Consider the following 20109-nt stretch of genomic DNA (forward strand, 5'->3'; position numbering starts at 1 on the left):
CCATTTTTCAACAACCAAGCAAAAGTCTGACGCAAATCTCCTCTGGGATGGAATGAACTGCTGACAGAAATTGTTCATATGACAAAGTGACCCAGCCTTCCTAAAACACAGATGAGGGCTAACAATGACAACTGAGGGATGATGGTAAATGTGTTGGCAATTTGAAAGCACTCACGGGTTGGTGGAGCTGAAGATGAACATGGAGCTGTATGGCAGGATCTGCTTCGGCCCATTTTTCGTTAAGTCTTCTGCTTCCATCTCCTTCTTCTCCTCAGACTTGATGTCGAATTCCACGTTATTGACTGTGAGGAGTCATTAGAAGATGTATTGTTATTCTGTGCGGGATGCATTATGTGTGCTGGTATGTATGTCAGCAGATCACCAAGAAATAGAAACATTCCTACCACTGCCTATCACCCACAGAAGTTATGAGTGATAATTTAGTGGGGTATTGTGTACTGGGGTGAAATGTAGGCTGGACCACATTAGCATACTTCTAAAGTTTTGGAAATGGGAAAGAGCTGATGTTTCCTTTAGGCTGCTTGTGTCTACTAGACTACTTGTGTGGCTGTTTGTGACCCTATTGGGAAAATTCTCCCTCACTTTCTGCCCCCTAATCAAATATAGATGGTGTAGCTGTCACAAAAAAAGGAAGGCACAGACACAAAAAAAAATTCCTCAGAAATTTCTCACACTTCCTCACTCTACTAAAAATGTGCATTTGTGCTCCCATTGGAGAGATTTCATGTTACTTACTATCCTAGCAGGAAGTGAGGGGAAACCTGCCCTATGGGGACACAGATGGTGTTAAAACTTGACAGGGGTTTAAACCCTTCACCATTCTATCCAAAACAAAATAAAATGTTTGCCCTTTAGTTTAATCAAAATGGCTTTAATACTAAATCATTCTAAATAAATATACTATAAATAAATAGAAACATTCCACACAAAAGTGCTGCTTTCTTTGCACAAAAAATACAATATTGTTACTTCTAATACTATAACATTATAAAATAATAATAAAAAATACTAATAATATTAAGAGTTTCCATATCCACTGAGCAGTGGTCTGCTCACTCCAATGGCTTTTGTTTTTGGTCTACAGTAACATGTCTGCAGCCACTGATATCTACAACAAAATGTCAACTGCCGTTGACTAGGGAATGTGTCCTTGACCGTATTGTTGGCCAGTACTCTTATGGTTGTTGTGGGTACATGTGAGGATACCAAAGATAGCAGGTAGTAGACACTGCACATAAGTACTCTGTGGTGATGTTGGGTGATGGAGGAGAGGCCTTCAGACATATCTGATCAATGAAATTCTGAGAGATTGCATTTATGAAGAGGTGACCAGGCAAGGGGATGCAAATTCACCCAGAATTTATGGGTGACTTGACATGTGTGGTCATCACAGAACTTGTAAGCCTTCTCTCGCCTCAGGTGACAAAGTGCCTGCCTTACCTTTTTATTGAGGTGACTGTCAGATTTCCTCTCCTGGAGACCGTTATGTAATGAATGACTCGTGGTCCATTTTTATGGCAATTTATGGTGCAAAATAAACTTTATTGCCAAAGGTGCTACAGACAAGTGTAACTATAGACTGGCAGTAACCGCTTTCCACATATGTAATTTAACTTATAGTAGCTCATATAATACTTTATTTCTATTTATAAAATGACTGGCATATTTTTCTAGCGAAAGGAAAACTACACAATACAAGCAATCATGTGCCAGTTCTGGGAAGGGATCATGAAGATGAAATTGATCCAGAGACTTGGAGAGGAGAGAAAAGACAGATGCGTAATGTAGCAAAATGAGATGAGCATAATTAATAAACATATTTTTAAAGTGAAATACATTATTTTTATAAATAAAATAAGTACATGAAAGCAGCCATATTTTTTCTTTGCTTCGTGCTTAGCATTCCTAGATTCTCACTGACCCTCTTTCTTTGCATAAGTCTATGGGTGAGACCTGAACCAATCTTACAGCACAATATCACCTATACCCATAACTACCACACCCTAAAGAAAAGTCAACAACTTTCACCCTTGAAAGTAAACGTAAATACAAAGGAACTTTTCTCATCAAAATAAACCTAAATCAATAACCAATCATAAGTATACAAAAACTATAAATGTCCTAAATCACAATATAACCAAATATAAAATAAATTAAATAAAAATTACAGTCTCTATATAATGTCTTTTTCTCCTCTAAACTCAATGCATTTCTTTGCTTTATCCCACATGATGTTTCCAGATTTTCTTGTACCTCAAAAAAATAAACTCAAAATAGTGTATTACATTTTAAACAAATTAACGTGCCCCAAATCGTGAATCATGTAAAACTGCATAACATGTGCAATACACACGTGAGAAATTTTATTTATATATATATATATATATATATATAGTAATAAAGATATATAATATCAATGTAGAAATCAATAATACACGTGAATACACTCCAATTGTAAACACTACAACTGCAAACAATAACAGTGATTCACTCCAAATTGGAGTGAATCACTGTTTATGGGTCAGACCTGACTGTCTGAAAAAAGCTGATTCTCTCTAAAAATAAATAATTAATTTTGGTCACTCTTGCCAAAACTGATATGTCATTTTTTCTGGAGAGTTGAGTTACCTGACAATGACTTTCTACTGAAAATGCTATGTTGGGTGTTCTGTTCTGCGCAGCTGCTGAATCCATTATGGGGAGTCCCCACTCATTCCATTAGATATCTAAAATATATTTTATACTATAGAGACAGAAGGATCAGGGACACCCAAAGCAGTGAGGGTTGGAGTTTTTGGGGAACATTCCAAACTTCCTGGTAGACTGGAAGAAAGCTGGGAATCATGGCAGGAATATCTAATTGGTGGAGTATCCAGGGCTCTTTTAAAAAGGTACGCTAATCACATTCTCTGAAATTCAAGTAGAGGAAGCACTTACAAGTCTGTTTAATTAAAATGTGGAACAGCAAGCAGGTGACATGAGCAGGATCCAATACTGCTTTAGGGCAAATATTTAGTGATAATACAAAATGTCTGCATTTGAATAATTTTGCAATATAATATCCTAGGGGGTTGCCAAGTAAAAACAGGAGAAGGGACATGATGGGGAGGATTTACTATAAGTAGATCACTCAGAATCTGGTGCAGCTGTGCATGGTAGCCAATCAGCTTGTTCTGCATTTCGCACTCTCCAGCTTTAGTAAATAACCCATGATATGTCAGCACTGTGGTCATAGTTTAGTGCATAAATGACAATCCTTACGGAAGAGAAGCAGGTAGGAGCTCTGGGTTTACCTAGAAAACTTATAAAACTGTGCAGAATAAATGCTCCCCTGTCCACATAAAAGTCTATCAAATATATAAAGGAATACTGGCCATTAAAAGGTTTAAAGTGTTTTAGCTAACTCCAGCAATAACATTTGAGGTTCATTATTTCTTGAAAATGAAATTTTATGTCTACAAAGTATAAACGATCCTTTAAACTAACAAATAATCTGTTGATTACAAAGCTTAATGTCATAGATAAACGAGTGTGTACTGTATAAATATCCATTTTAGAATTTGGCAAGTGCAGTTTGTGCATTAACCTTTAAACCCCTACTGATGGGAATGTCATAGGCGCTGTATATAAATTAACATTTTGGCACAGGTGCAATGATGGTGATGGCATATGCCAGAAATTACATCTCTAAACAAGAGTTCTCACTTGGTATGACAGCGGTGTCTCCAGGCGGTGCTGTGATGGTGACGGGTATATTAACTGTGCTGGAGCGGTCCGTGTGCGGCTGAGACATTCGGTTCACATTTTTCTGGTTATCGGCATCTTCTGATTGCTCCGGCAGCTGCTCTAGACCCCCGACAGGGACCTCAGCCTCGTTACGGTGGTCCCTGCAGTGATAGATATATATATTATTAAAAAAGACTTCCAAGCAGTTTGAACAGATGCTGGAACAGGTAGAAGGAGAGAGCTTTAATAACATGAGATTAACACTGAAAAACTGTCACATGCTGAGTTCAGGCTTTGAAAAAGCAACAGAAATGGCTACACTTCAAAGAAACACAACCTGTAATCCTTATGCTGATACCTCCTTATCATATAACACCATTTCTTCAATACTGCTTCAATTCTGAAATACTGGTGCAGAATTAGGATGATTGCTTTGGAGCCTGCACCTTCACAAATCAAGTTTGCTGTGACCGCTCCTATGTGGCCATCCTCACAGGTTCACTTTAAAAGAAATTGGCAAATTACTAATTTGTTATACTTCAAAGAAACTTTGAACTGAAAATATAGGACCTGTAACCACAGACTTGCCATCATCCTACTTGATCTACTATCTAGTGTGTCACTTAACAAGCATGCTGTCCCCAAGTGAAATCTTCTGCCTTAAATACCTGTTCTGGATTAGTGACTCACTAAATTATTGGCACCAGGAACACTGTCATCATGCTATGAGATTGAGCGGGAATCCTCCAGGGATATTGTTTTTAGCCTTATTTCCCGCTATGCAACTCACTTATTGAATTGTGTGATAGAAGACATGTCAGTGTTGCTTCTCAAGCAACCAACCAGCTTCTTATTCCATATTTCTGCTTAGTACTATATCATGAAGAGTAGAAAGCTGACCAGTTGCTGGGGACAACACAGTCACTTCTAAACATTCCCAAACTTTAAGCCCAGAGTTCTTGCGTTGATATATCAATGAGTTACCTGGGTCTGTGATTGCGATGTTCCTTCTCGGCAGATTCTCCATCTTTGTTTTCTTTTTTCTCCTCTGTGTCATATGTGGAAAGTGCTTTGTGCCTGTTGCGATGACGTGACCGAGGAACCTCCTCCCCATTTTCACCACGGGTTGTGCCATCTCCATCTCTGGTGCCTGATCTAGATCCTCCTCCTCGGTGTCGGGACTTCCTCTCACCCTTGCTGCCGGAACCTGGTTGTCCATTACCATCTTTGCCTTGTCTTTCTGCAGAATGGCGGTGCGTACGGTGCCGGCGGTGCTCCCTTTCTGTACCCTCTTCGGGTGAGGCCCTGCGGTGGTGCCGCTTTCCCCTCTCTTGGCTTCGATTCCGCTCTCCCCTTCCTTCCTTTCCACCTTCCCCTTCTTTACTACGACTTCTATGCTGCCGATGGCGCTCTTCTCTATCGTTACTACCTGAGTCTCCATTATGGTTACCATTCTCTCTACAGCCGCCATTGGTTTCGCCCGTGCCTCTCTCACGATGTCGGTGTTTCCGCGGTGCTGGCTCTGTAGCCCCCACAGGCCCTGGCTCTATCTCGTTGGGTGCTAATGCTTCTGGGCTGCCGTCTTTGGTCTCTGTGGAATCTTGCGGCTCCACCAGCAATGGTCGGTCCATGTGACTCTTCATATCTGGCCGCAGTCGTAAGGTGGTGGCATAACGCAAACGGTCTTCAGGCTCCAGTTCACTGTACAGTGCCTCACAGCTCGCACGGAAGTTGTGCATACGGATTTGGGTTGTGCGCTGCTCCCATACCGACCGACATTTGGTCGAGTTTTGCTGTTTGCTGAAGAAGCAGAAGATGTTATACTTCAGAAATCACTCTAGGCAGCATATTTCAAGAATAGAGGGGCAGACAGAGATGAAGACCAAAACATAACAAACAGATCAACGAAGAAGTAAAAAAAAGAGAGAACAAGATAAAACAATTCAAAAGTTGTAAAAATGTATGAAAAATGCTAAAGGATGAATGAAGATTGAAGGGAAAGGCATACAGAAATCAGATTCATGGTGGGGAGAAAGTATGGTCGGGAATTAGGGAAAATACTTGATTACTATTACTCCTGCATCCTGAAATTACAATTGGGCACATAAATTGGGATTCACAAGACATAATTATTCAAACACGTAACAAAAGCAGTAAAAGAAAGGAGAGCAAAGGCTTCTACCAAAATAAATAGGATTAATACTGATAGTCACCCATCTACAGATGGAATTTGGGCCCCCTTGTAATAATGTACTTACCTACACATTTTCCTAGATTTAATAATACGTAGTTTTGGATAGAATGGAATGGTTAGGACCCTTGTCAGGTTTTTTTCTGCTGTCAGTTCCCATTAGGGAGAATTCCTTTTATCGACACAACATGAGAGGAAACCTCTCCAAAGTGAGGGGAAATCATTTCTTAAACATGTGCCACCACAAGAGATGTCTCCAATGGAAGGCATCCCCTCACATCATGTTCCTGAGACAACTGTAAAATTTTGGCATTACCATCACCGCCTCTCCTGGTGACAATGGTCAGCAGGACCTAGAGAAGGTAAATCTGCCCAAAGTAAACACAGAAAGCTATAAAAACTTAACATGCATCCATACTCTAGGGCTAAAAAGACAAAAAAAAAATCAGCTCAAACCTCACAGTAATTGCATAGGTCATTGAGGAAGGTGGATACTTTCAAGAGATAGTGCAAGCTGAATCTAGGTTCTGTTATCCTTTTTGTACTGGGTTATGGCAATTTTAGTAAACCAGCGCATGTGCCCCAGGCCACAAGGACATCGGACACATCAAGTACCATGCTTATGTCAGTGCTTCCAACCTTAGTGCCAAACAACCCTCTGTTGTAATGAAAAGAGTATCTCCTTTTCTTAATAATGAGTTCAATAAAGTATAATCTGAAAGAACGTGACCACCCAAACAGATATTTTAGGTTTGAATAGTTTATAGCAGATTATATGCTTGATTTTTACATCTCTTGGATAATCCAGCAGTGAGATCTCTGCACCAGAATGGCCGGTTCTGCTGTGACAATTACAATGCCAGATAATGGTGCCACCATGATGTAGACTGTGGGAGTAGCAAAGGGACAAAATACTGTAGGAGGGGGGAGATGCACAAAATCTCACCATTGTGGGAGGGTCAGGAACACAACTACTGCATGGAAATTTGACATTTTAGGAAGGGCAGAGACACAACTACTGCATAGAAATTTGACATTTTGGGAAGGGCAGAGACACAACCATTGCATGGAAGTCTCACCATTGAGGAAGGGGCAGAGACACAACTACTGCATGGAAATCTCACCATTGTGGGAGGGGCAGAGACACAACTACTGCATGGAAATCTCACCATTCTGGGAGAGGCAGAGACACAAATATTTTATGGAAATCATTCCATCATGGGAAGGGCAGAAACAACACTACAAAAGGGAAATCAAACCATTGTAGGAGGGGCAGAGACGCAGCTACTTTAGGCAAATCTCACCATTGTGGGACGCAGAGGCAGAACTACTATATGCAAATCATACCATTGTGGGAGGGGCAGAGACACAAAATACTGCAGTGAAATCTTACCATTGTAAAAGGGGCTTTAACACAAACTAGTTCAGAGAAATCTCACCAGACTACTGCGGGGAAATCTCACCATGGTTGGAAAAGGAAGGGGGGGGGGGGGGGCAAAGACACAAACTGCTGCAGGGACATTCCACTATTGTGGGATGGGGCAAAGGTACACAAATACTGTATGCGTTGCATTGAGTTGGTCTTTTTATTTCCTTGGCAGCCACAACCTGAATAGAGAAGCCTGTTACCTGCCAGCATCTGGAGTGGGACCATTGCGCTTTGTGGGGAAGGAATGTACTCACTGCAGAGACCTGATGTGCCCCCTACTGACTCAGAACTATAGCCTTGTAATTAACAAACCTTTATGCTCCCTGGATTGGCTTGTTGGACTTCTGAAACTTCTCACTGAAAGCAAGAGCCTCTGCAGAATGATGGCAGGGACCATGCTTTCTGCTTAGGCTTCAGCTGCTTTAGAAAAACATAGACCACCCTTTTGTTTTGATGCACCTGCAACGTATTTAGCTGACTGAAAGTGAAGAATAAATTGGTCTTTAAATCAGCTACATGAGAAAATGTATCTCTGGACTGCTGCTAGTACATTTTTGCTTATTGGTGCCCTCCTTAAACTTAATATCCCTGAAGACAGTCCTCTTATTTAAATGGTGGCATTAATGACCAGGAAAATTTACACCATCTACATACCAGTACAGAGAGGTTAAAAAACTCTGCTACATAAGATTTTTTTTTCCTGATAATTAGTGTGTGATAAAATCTGATAACATTAAACACCATGAGAAATGGTTATTAAAAATAAGAGGCTGGTAGATGGAGAGATGAGCACAGCTATTCTTAGTAGTTGAGGATGTATTATTTAAATACAGATCGCTCTATTTCATATTCTTTCAGCGCTGAGCCCAAACGATTTTACTGGGGAGCCAGAATAAAATAGGAAAATTTAATGAGCGAAATTGCAAAAGATAGCAGAATAGAAAGACAGATTGCCACAGGGTAACGTGGAAGGAAAGATTTTCCAGACAAACTCTGCACCAAAAGGCCCAGCATTCAACACCTAACAGTTGGATTCTGAGCAACATGTTTCAATGTATGTTGATGGGGAAACTTCAGTTTTTATAGATCCTCTCTCTCAAAACTATGCGGGGAAATTCATTAAAATGCCCTAACAACATTGCCTGTGCTGGCTACAAAAGCTACTTGAGTCTGTTGCCTGCACTGACATTTTGTCTTGCAGAAGAACTATAGATTTCCAAAGAGTGATGTAGACGCTCTTTATGTATTCCCTTGTATGAATATACATGAAAAAGCTCTAAAGGAATCCAGTACTGAACGCATTATAGGCTGTTGTTTCCGAACCCTCCTATAAATACCCATTCTTTGACTGAGGTGTCCACTACTTTTTAAGCCACTTCTCTGAAATAGGTATGCAAATTGAGGGTTCTAACTTCAGAATGACTTTCCTGATCTGCATGCTTGTTGCAGGTCAGTGACTTGGAAAAGTATTGAAGTCATTCAGCCAGGGAACCAGCATTTCCAGAAAGATATCACCCCAGCCTTGGCAAAGTCTGTTGACTGGAGCTCACGGACTGCTTTTTCATGATAAAAGATAAAACTTTTGTTAAGAAATGATACTGTTTTTCTGTATGGTGGTATATAAGACATTCATGCATACTTATAAAGTTACAGGGAGGTCTACCTAATCTGATGACATTCACACCTACTGTAGCTCTTTAAATTTTCTTTGGTTTCCCTTAAACGTTGGTTTTTTTTTTTTTTTTGGTTTGCATAAAAGCAGTATTCTCCTTAACAGATAGTAAATTGTGTAAATTTGTGTAAAGCCAACTGTAAATGTAATGCACACATTTATCCAGGCATTCACGTTCCCTCCACTCCCCTGTATCTTTGAGATACGTTGATCTATGGGAGCGCAGTACATGCAGGATTTAGGGGATTCGGACGCAGCGGGAGACTGGAAGAACTGGGTAATTTGCATAGTGATGAGGTCTATTTTTAAGCTTGGCTTTAACAAGGGCAGCGCAATTAGATGCTTGGGGGCACCTCCGAGGCATGGCTGGTACAGGAGACAGGTCTACACAGAGGCCCAGCGGTAGACTCACATTTGGAGAAATGAAACACCTAAATGTTTCAGCTGTGCAAGTCAACCAGGAAGAATTTGAAGAGTTTCTAGAACCATCGTTTACATAGAAATGCTGGATGCCTGTAACGACAATGCAGCATTTAAGATTAACTATAGTGAGAAAATACATAAGCTACTAATACTAAGCTCTCCTTTTGAAAATGCTAGTCTCCTGACTGCTATGCTGACCCAAAGGCTTCTGTACTTGCCATTGACTCAGAACAACTATTCAGACCAGGAGCTCCCACCTCATAGCTACATGTATGTTGTGGGTCATTGATCTGGACTGTACACCAGCTTCGTACATATCAGGGACTCCAGTAATTACTGGACCTGCGAGGACCTTTCCAATACTTTGGCCAATACAAACCAAGTGACGCTCCATCTAGGTGTGCTGTGCTTGATGCAGAATAAAGACCTGGAAAGTCTGGCAAGACAGCACCTTCTTTATGGCCTTATGGTAGTGGCAGAGACATAGTATTGCCAATGTATATATATAACCAGCCAGGGGCAATTGGTGCCCACCTAAAACTAGAATATCATCTGGCCCTGAAGCCACTGTATTTTTAAAATGCACAATGGCTATAAATACAGCTGTCATGTTTCAAAGGGCATATTGTAGGACAAATGTTCTACTGGCAAGTTTCTCTCTGTAACATCAATTTCTAATTTTGCTTCTATTTACTTTTAGTACGGCAGAGATTTGGCACCCCCGCAGCTGTAAGAGTGTGTAGCAGTTCTGCTTGCCAGGCTACCGTCTTGCCAGATATCATTCTCCGTGCCTCACAAAGCTTGTATTTGAGGTGGTTTGCTTTTCCTGCCAGCAAGCACAGGAGCACAGATCCGCACACATAATACAATCTGCTCCACACATGTTACAAAGGCAGCCTAACACGGCACAGCATCCTACATGTCTGCGCCATCCTAAATCTTGGCACTGTACATGTGATGCAAAGTATACACTTCTATAGGTACTTGTTGTTAAAGGGAATATAAAATCTTTCCACATTTTTATTTAGATAAATGTAAGATATGACCTTAAAGTATAACTATAGGCAAAACCTTTTTTTTTTTTCATTTTGGATAGAGCAAGAGAGGGTTATAACCTCTGTCAGATTTTTCTTCATCATCTGTGCCCCATTGCTGAGATTTCCCTTCATTTCCTATCAAATAGCCAGAACAGGCTGCATTCCTGCAAATTGAGGCAATTCTTGGGGGACCCCCAGGTCACCAGGAACTAGTGCCCCCATTTGAAGATTTCCCCTCTTTTACTTTTTTGTGGACAACCCAAAATTTGGGATTTTCTTTTACTTTCAAGAATAATGGTAAACAGGACAAACGGAGAGGGTGAATCTCCTTAATGGGGGAACAGAAAGCAATAAAAATTGACAAGCGTTCTAATCCTTCTGCACTCTGTCCAAAACTATGAAAAAAAGTTTTGCCTTTTAATGCAAAAATTCTAATCAATGTGAGTTAATGTTTTATGAATCTTGTTTTCACCTATAGGAGGCAATTATGTATGTACATGGGGCAGGCATACTTTCTCAATACATACTTCTGGTTTGGAGTGTTACACAATGGCTTTACCGCTCCCTCCTGACAATGTAAAGCCTTGTTTACACCTGCTTTGCTCTGTGAAGTGCAATCCGTGTTCACGTTGCAGTTGCAGTGCGGCCCCATTTACTTTAATGAGCTGTACTGCCTGCCAAGCGCAACAGGGGGTATAATTCGTGCCATGGCTGCAAAGTAAAACGTGTGCATCCCCAGCTGCTGCCTCTAAAGGGGGAGCAGTTGATGGGCGGTAAAAACGCAGCTCTACCGTGGGGTTTTACTACTCCGAATCGCAAGTGAGCACAAGCCCATAGTGTAGGAATCAGTGGACTCACAGAACACAAACTTACTGGGAGAGATTTACTAAACCTGGAGCACTCTGGTGCAGCTGTGCATGGTAGTTTTTATCAGATCTTTTTTAATTAACATTTTAAGTTTTAAACACACAGCTGCATTAGCGACACTTTACAGACAACAAACTAAGAAGACAGCCAGACATACAGGGGTTAATTTACTAAAACTGGAGAATGCAAAATTTGGTGCAGTTGTTGTGCATGGTAGCCAATCAACTTCTAACTTCAGCTTGTTCAATTACGCTTTGACAAAAAAATGGAAACTGATTGTTTTTTTATGCAGGACTGCACCAGATTTTACACTCTCCAGTTTTTTAGTAAATCATCCCCACAGGGGTTCACTCAAAATCTTGTACACCTGTGCATGGTAGCCAATCAGTTTCTAACCTCAGCTTGTTCAAGTAACACCCTCCCGCCTGGCCTATAGCAGATTGACGACCAGGCAGAACACTCCTTCTTCTGAGTGGGCATCATATGACGTCCTGTCAGAAGGAGCCGCTGATGTACGTGCAGTGGTGTGATCTGTCACCGGCTGTGTCCACGGGACACAGCTGATGACAGATCACTACACCGTCCCCTTGCCAGTGTCATGTGACTGCTGTGACCAATCATAGCAGATCGCATGTCAATTGTATAAAATGGATGGCTTCCTGTCATGCCATCCATTGTATACAGTTGTGTTGTTAGCCGTGATTGGTCAAAGCAGTCACATGGTACAGGCAAGGCCAATCACAGCCCATCTATATCATGTGATGAGATTTGCCCAATCACAGCTAATCACAACAAAAGACTGAATGAATCCGTTTCATTCGGTAACAATGGTTGCAAATAACAATGAAATACATTGGTATTAGCAATCAAAATGTGTAGGAAAAAAAATCCTGATCACTTGCCCAGAGTAGTTCAATGTTACTATGGTAACATATTGCTTTGCTCATAGTGTGTTGTAAAAAAAAAGAAAAAATAATGTAATAAAAAAAAGTAAAAATTTGAAAAAATAAAAATTATATTATTGACATTTTGAATTGTTTTTTACATACGGTCACCAGTCCCTGATCACCGCCACACCAGTTATATAATAACGCTGTACTGGACTGGTGACAATATGTAAAAAGAAGAAAAACCTAATTGTGATTTTTTTTTTGTTTTGTTTTGTTTTTTAATTTAAATTTTCCAAAAAATTACAATGTAACGAAAAAACTCACTATGCCTTTTACTAAATACCTGTTTATTTAAAAAAAAATGGGTCAATTGGGGGCTATTTGTACTATCCTGGCATTTTCGGGTCTCAAGAATTGAGATATGCCGTCAGTACATCAGGATTGATTGATTGTCATATATATATATATATATATATATATCTCATAGTTTTTGGGCTCTATAACTTTCCTAAAGACTAAATATACACTAATTTAAATAAAAAGGGGTATTTTCACCAAATGTAGCAGAATACATTTTGACCTAAATGTTATGAAGAATGGTTATTTATTTGCAAAATATTACAACAGAAACAAAGATTCACTTTTTTTTTCAAAAGTTTTTGGGTTTTTTTGTTTAGCACAAAATAAACTGTGCTGATTAAATACCACCAAAAAAAAGCTCTATTTGTGTGAAAAAAATTATAATTTTTTTTTTATCGGTACAGTGTTGCATTACCGCACAACTGTCATTCAAAGTGCCACAATGCTGAAAGCTGAAAATTGGCCTGAGCAGGAAGGGGATGAAAGTGCTTGGTATTTAAGTGGTTAAGCTTTAACAATAAAACCTGGAAGCTGACTGGTTTCTATGCAGAATGCACAATATTCTGAATGAACCAGCTTTAGTAAATGAACCCCACAGTGAGAAGCCAAGTAATCCAAACAAAGCTATTAACTTCCATAAGACACCCAAAATCAACAGACATTAGCTTGTTTGGTAGCGAGGTAAGAAACACAACATTAACATAAAATTAGAACTATCAATTCACCAATATGTTCCATATAAGGAAGGTACACTGTATGAATATGATTCTGTAGCCATGTAATAACCAAACTTACACAAACAGACCAGAGTAGTGATCGATTACATATGAACTGTGCTACACTGTGACCTCTTCAAAAAAGTAATATCTAGACTTTAAGTGCAATTAGTACCTCCAGACTCAAAGGGACAGTGATCTGTCTGAAATAAGGTAGAAAGCGGCCAAACCAGGCACTGTCGGCCAGGGATTCCTTAACCAAATCAAATTTTCAGGTACAGTTCCTATGCTGGTATATGAGTTTTTCTCAGGGAAATAACAATGTTAACTTGGCTTTTCCACTCCATAGTTGTTAGAGGGCTAGAGGACATCCATTTTTGGGCAATTATTTTCTGTGCTATATGAATCTCATTATAGGATCTACTGCCTCATCAGTTGGCAGAGAATAATCAAAGATATTCAGAAGATACATTTTAGGGTCTAGGGATAGAGTAGTTTGATATATGTAGGATATGAGAGACACAACCTCTTGCCAATACCTATGAAGTTTTGGGCAGCGCCATATGATATGTCTAAATTCTGCAGGGCCTCTGACACATCTAGGTCAGACGTCTGTATCTCTACACCTCCACCTATACAGTTTAGCAGGGTTATGGTAAACTTTATGAAGAGTAAACAATTGAGTGAGCCTCTGAGTTGGTGACAAGGACACTAGGGGAAGAGAAGTCATTGTAGGCTCCCATAGGCCTCCCATTAAGGGACCCAAATCTTTCTCCCAGCTCTTCCTAGAAAGGAGTAGAGTACAGTTTTGTATCTGTCATTAAAATCCTAAATAAACGAGAAGTAAGCCTTTTTTCTGGAGTCAGCTTTAGCTAGTAGTCCAAGGATTTGATTTTTATATTTGGTTAATTGAAATGTATGGGCCTGAACAGTTATATCATATTGCAACTGTAAGTAATGGAAAAATCTGAGTCGGGAAATTACATTTTGCCTGAAGCTACTGAAAAGTTTTCAATGCACTACCCTCATACAGTTGGATCAAATATCTCACTCCCCTGTCCTGCCAAAGTCCAAAGCCTTGCAATGTTTAAATTTCTGGTAGAAACAGAATTATTCAATATAGGCGGATATAACCGTTATATCCGTCCTGCTTCATCAGCCCCCTCACCTGCAGCTATAGCTGATGAAAGAGCAGCAATGTGGGGTGTTGCTGATGTATAGGAAAAGTACCAGTTCCTCAAGTTAGGAAAGCAATGGGTATTCAGAATTATGAGATAGTGAAATTGCCTGAATAAGATCCTTCAGGTCCCTCTCACCTCAGTTTAGAAAACGTCTGAGCTGGGCAGTGAGAAAAATACATTTTAAGATGAGGTATGGCTACACCACAAGTATCTTTTGTGAGTTGGAGATTGGATAGTTTTAATACAAGAACTCTTCCTTTTCCAAACACGCTCACAAAATAAAGAATCCATTTGCCTCCACCACTGCGGCAGCCAAACTGGGGAGTTGTGAAAGATATACAGTAATTGGGGCATCCAAATCATTTTAATGAGACTGGAGTGACCAACCACCGTTAAGGGGAGGTTGCACCAACTCTTAAGTTTCTGCTTAAATTTGACCAGTAACAGGGACAGATTGAATCCCAGATACTTATCATTGAGTGAGCAGCTACTCCCAGGTGTTTACAGGATTTTCTAATCTTAGAGGCAATGAGAGGCAGGTCTCTTGTTAGTGGACCTAAGGGTAACAGGACCGACTTATCCCAATATATTCTGAATCTGGAAAAATTTCCAAAGGATGATATCAGATCCATCAATGGGATTAGCAACTGTTGGTTGTACCCCTCTTGAAGCAAATGATGTTCACTCTCTAATTTTAATAAATAACACACTGTGTGCCTGATATTTTTCACAGCAGCTTTTAAAGTACAAGTACTGTGTATTGTCACATAGCATACATTTTGAGGTATCATTGTTGTGTTGATCTTTTGGATGCAAATTTGGAATACTTGTCCAATGAATAGTGAAAGAGAGCTGATTTGGTGAGTACACAGCAAATCTAACTGTCAACTAGTCTTCAATGATGGGATGAATTTTCTTACATGTATTTAGTTTCAAAAGCAGCAAATGATTGGTAAGTCGATGATTCACTGCTTTATGAATATGCCCCATAGTTTTGATCGTTAGTCAAAGCCTTGAAAAATTTGTATATGAAATACAATTAAGGCACGGAACAGCAAGCAAGTAAAAACTAAATGTCATGCAAAGGTTTCTTTCAACATAGTACCCTAAAGTGCCATTACTGAAACCGCACTAGAGATTCCTTCTAACAGCAATGAAATAATGAATACAATGGAGCTCAAAAGAAACAGCCTATTTTCCACTCGCTGCAACTTAATCAGACTAATAAATCTTGTTTGTGCAATAAGAATCAAAGTACTGCTATCTGTCAAGGGGAGAGGATGGGACGCTGTGGTCAGCGTATGCCCCCTTTCCGACACAGAGGGGTCACTGGCCCCTGGTAAAGCGGGCTCCGGCCTCTGTACCCTTTTGACGTAATGGAGGATGGATCTGTGTCACGCTTCCCGCCCTGGAGGTGCTGGAGGAAAATTCACATTGCTATCACACAGAGCTGGACTGACAGAGAAACAGACCCGGGGCTGAGCCGTAACACAGAACACTGACAGGCAGCAGAAGATGTGACGGACAGGGAGCAGACTGCGGGTCAGAGACTGAATGAGACACAGAGACACACAAATCTTGATAGACATACATAGACCTCCCTGGCTATGCACTGTGAACTCAAGATGGAAAGCTACTGCCTGCTCACACCAGTAAAAAAAAAAAAAATGTGTATGCACAGAGACTTTTCTATCATTGAAGATACATTTTCACAGAGGAAAAAAAAATCCATTGTCTGAGTATTTAACAAAGCACCAATGCAGTTTACAAACATTTACTAGAGGTGGCTGCAAAATGTAAATTTAAATCATATTAAAAAGTATAAAAAAAAATACACACACATTTTTTAATATCTACTGTAAAAATATATATTTAAATTACACCAAAATGCAATATTTTTAACTTGTAAGCTGTTTCGTGGAAAACAATTATAACCCAGTTTTTACAATTTTGTTTAAATGCTTTTCCTCTCTTTTTCACATTTATTCAACTTGTTACTTTTAGCTTACGACTTTGCATCCTCCAGCAGAGAGTATCATTTCCATCAGACACATCACCAAGCTGCTTTCTGGAATCAACAGGATCGGATGCAGAGGTAACAGATTTGGATCCCCGGGAAGTGGAAATCAATATTAAACTTATAATAACAAGACAGGTTCAAAGAGCACCAACAAACTAGAAAAGTAAAAATTTAAACAATGCAGAAGTTGCGTATTCTGAACAAATTAGAGAAAAATTCCAGGTATGGATATTTTTACATAGTTACATGGGTCCAGCTTGGACCCATGTAACTATGCATATACCATACGTGTAGGATCCCTCTAGAAGGTGGAAATGACTGAAATAGACATCGCTATGAATGCAAAGTGTTCTCTGATTGGACATGGTAGAGAGGCTGGGTGGTAACGTCACGCTCTCCACCACATACAAATGCTTTGCATTCATGAAGAAAATGCAAAGCATTCTTTGAGTGGCACCTGTGCTGAGTGAGTGACCTTCTGGGTTCACAATGTAGCAGGACAGCCACTGGGCATCGGGTCCGGAAGATAGTGATCACTGAAGTAAGCAGTGTCTTCTACAGCGATTTCCAGCTTCTAGAGCACATCTGTCAAAAACAAGGCCCCCAGGGTGAATCCAGCCCACCAGGCCATTTCATGTGGCCCTCATATCTCTCTTGCAGCTGTGGCACCCCCATCGTCTCCGCGCCACCTTGTCTCAACAGTGAGCAGCAAAGAAGATGACAGATCTCCTGCTACAGATCCTGCACCTCTCTGTGCAGCGACAGCACCACCTCATCTCCACCTTCCCTGGTCTCAGCATTCAGCAGACTCCAACAGCTGACTCTAAACCTCCTCTGGTCCTACTTAAGACCCCGAACTTTCTGTTTTCCAGATCCACCCCAGCAGCACAAGGTAAAAGGGGTGCACTGTGATGCAAGGGAGGGTGGGGGACTCTTGACTTCTGATGGTGGGGGGGGGGGGGATTTGACATCAGATGTAAGGGGGGGTACTCTGGACATCTATAGTTAAAGATACAACTGCTCCTTTTGAGAGAGACCATAATTCTGATCCCAATTGAGTTTGATACCCCTGTTCTAGGGGGATCCCATATGAATCTTATATGCATAGTTACAAATGACCCAAGCTGGACCAATGTAACTATGTACAAATTGCCATACCTGGATATCTTCTTTAAACCTGTTGGGTTATCATATGGACAGTGATACAAACATTTAGAAGCAAGGCACAGAAAATAAAAGACAGAAAAAGAAGTAAGAAGAAAAGTAGGATGGAATGGAAGAAAGTGTGAGAAAGAGAAGGGGAATGGAAGGAGAGGTGTGAAGTAAGGAAAAAAAAGAGGTATGGAAGAAGACACAAAAAAGAAGAAAGGAAATGGGACAGAAGGCAGCTAAAGAAAGGAAAAAAGAAGGAAGAAAAGAGATGCATTTTTTTTTTAAACAAAAATTAATTGTAAAACGATTTAAACATAAAAAAGTAGGTAATTCACATAGGCCCACAAAACATTTTAAAGACAATCTCTTGCTCAAACTGAACATGGTAAAGTAGCCACTGTAGAGGTAAATATAGATATATAATCCAAGAAAGTGGTCATCTATACTATATAGATGAAAACTCCACTTTAATTAGCAGGGTAAAATGGAGCAGAGGTTATTACAGGGATAACTTTGTCTGTAACTGGCAGAAGAGCGTTTGGGAAAGAGGAGGAAGCAATGTGAATGAGAACATCATAACTAAAACTATGCAGAACAATGAAAGTTTTGGACAGCAATGAGGTGAAAGGCTGAAAACTTCTAAAAAATGCGGTGAAAGTTCAGGAACTTTTAAGCGATGAAACACCTGCATGGTGCTCCTCCCAGCATACAATGATTGGCACCCACAAAGAGTATGAAAGTTTGATATGTGAGGGAAAGAAGGGGCTAAAAGTCCATATATATATATATATGCCGTCTACATATATATAATTCTTCATTTCTGTTCATATATAGATACTGTCAAACCAGAATTCCATACAGTGAATATTGTAACATAGGGCAACTCACGGTAAATTTACGTTGCAGACAGATGGGCTGCGAGAAATCGCACCTCGAGTTTGCTTTACAAAACTGCACATGCAAGAAAAGAAAAAGTGAGAAATAAAATATATCAAACCATAAAGGACATGAGGACAACAGAAGGGGATCAACATTTTACTCCGGGTGTGCATTCTGGGGTGGAAAGTTGAGGAGTTGTGGAGTAAAACATTGAACCTCTCCCACCGTATGAAAATAAAAAAAAAAAAATTAAAAAAGGGGAGGGATACCAGGGCAGTTTGGGCTACCAGGGCAGTTTGGGCTGCACAAGGAGGACAATGACACCAAGGATGAGGAAAGGATAAGGGGACTGCGGGGTAAATAAGAAAAGACTGAGGATTTGAGTATGTGAAGAAGATAGAGAAAAGACTATAAATGTGTGGAAGAATGGGGTACACTAGACAGTGCAGCTAGCGATGGGCAAAGTGTAGTAAACCTTACAGCAAAACAGAATTTGCCTTTTGTGGATCTAACGTATGAAAGCTGAAATCTGATTAGCTGGTCTGTGTAACTGCACAATCCTGCTTTTTTTTCCAATATCCCCATCTAAATGAAAACACTAAACACTACATAATTTACATTCTTTATAATCCCACTCTCTGTGTCTCCCCCATCGTTTTTTCTATATCCCCATCTCTACAAACATAATGTTAGTATCAATCATATGGATTAAAGCCCCACACTAGCCATAACTTTCTGTTATGTTTTTTATGGTACCATCTGGGAAACCTCCATTCACTTTCTTTAGGCCTCATACACAATAGATGTTTCTAACACTGTTCCTAGAGGAGTCTGGAGGGTTGTTTTTTTTTTTTTTCGGCCTCTAAATGCTCCTGCATGTTAGCCTATGTACCCATGCACACACAGGCGTTTAAAGGTATAAAAAAAAATAACTACCAGTGCATCCAGAAACAGCTGCGTTTAGGTATAAAAAAAACTTGACACCTATAAATGTGTGTATATGCGTGTAAACACACGTTTAGGCGCATTTAACACTTCAGTGCTAAATAATTTCAATGGCCAGGATAATTTATTATTCTGCCCACTGAAATTAACGCTCAAGCACTTGACGCTTTACATGCGTCAAACTTTTTTCTGCCAAAGTACCGCTGCCAGGAGGAAAGGCATTTAGGAGAGCTAGCAAAACGTACAGTGTGCATGAGGCCTAAGGCAAAGATGAGAGCATAGAAATTAAATTAGGTTCTAACAATTCATCACTGTACTAAAAATGTAACACGTTTTGGATGGAGTTGGGTTTATCTTTACTATGCCAGTTTTGCCTTTATTTTTTCCATCCCTAATGAACCTTCCTATATAAGCTTGCTAACCCTAGGTTCACATCTGTGCGGGTGGTGCTGCTGCGGATCCGCATGAAAATCAGTGCAGCCGCACCACCCGCACAGAGTAATGCAGACCCGCGGGCGGGTGCCATTAGTTCTAATGGCACGCCGCCCGCACTGGAAAACGCAACCGTACTGGGAACCGAGGTTCCCGTGCGGGCTGCGT

General features: G+C 40.2%; 1 protein-coding gene across 5 annotated transcripts in view; it reads right to left on the reverse strand.

Moving 5' to 3' along the window:
* CACNA1B (calcium voltage-gated channel subunit alpha1 B) overlaps positions 1-20109 on the reverse strand; it is a 378141-nt gene that overhangs the window by 100589 nt on the left and 257443 nt on the right. For all 5 annotated transcript variants that reach the window (XM_089675295.1, XM_089675298.1, XM_089675296.1 and 2 more), the window contains exons 19-22: positions 18574-18636; positions 4732-5547; positions 3727-3908; positions 176-302 (exon numbers count right to left, since the gene is read on the reverse strand). In XM_089675295.1, the coding sequence (XP_089531421.1) occupies positions 176-302; positions 3727-3908; positions 4732-5547; positions 18574-18636 (1188 nt within the window). The remainder of the gene's footprint in view (positions 1-175; positions 303-3726; positions 3909-4731; positions 5548-18573; positions 18637-20109) is intronic.

This window comes from Staurois parvus, unplaced genomic scaffold, assembly GCF_062004578.1.
Source record: "Staurois parvus isolate SC_StPar_1 unplaced genomic scaffold, SC_StPar_1.0 ptg000154l, whole genome shotgun sequence".
In the NCBI taxonomy this organism is placed as follows: domain Eukaryota; kingdom Metazoa; phylum Chordata; class Amphibia; order Anura; family Ranidae; genus Staurois; species Staurois parvus.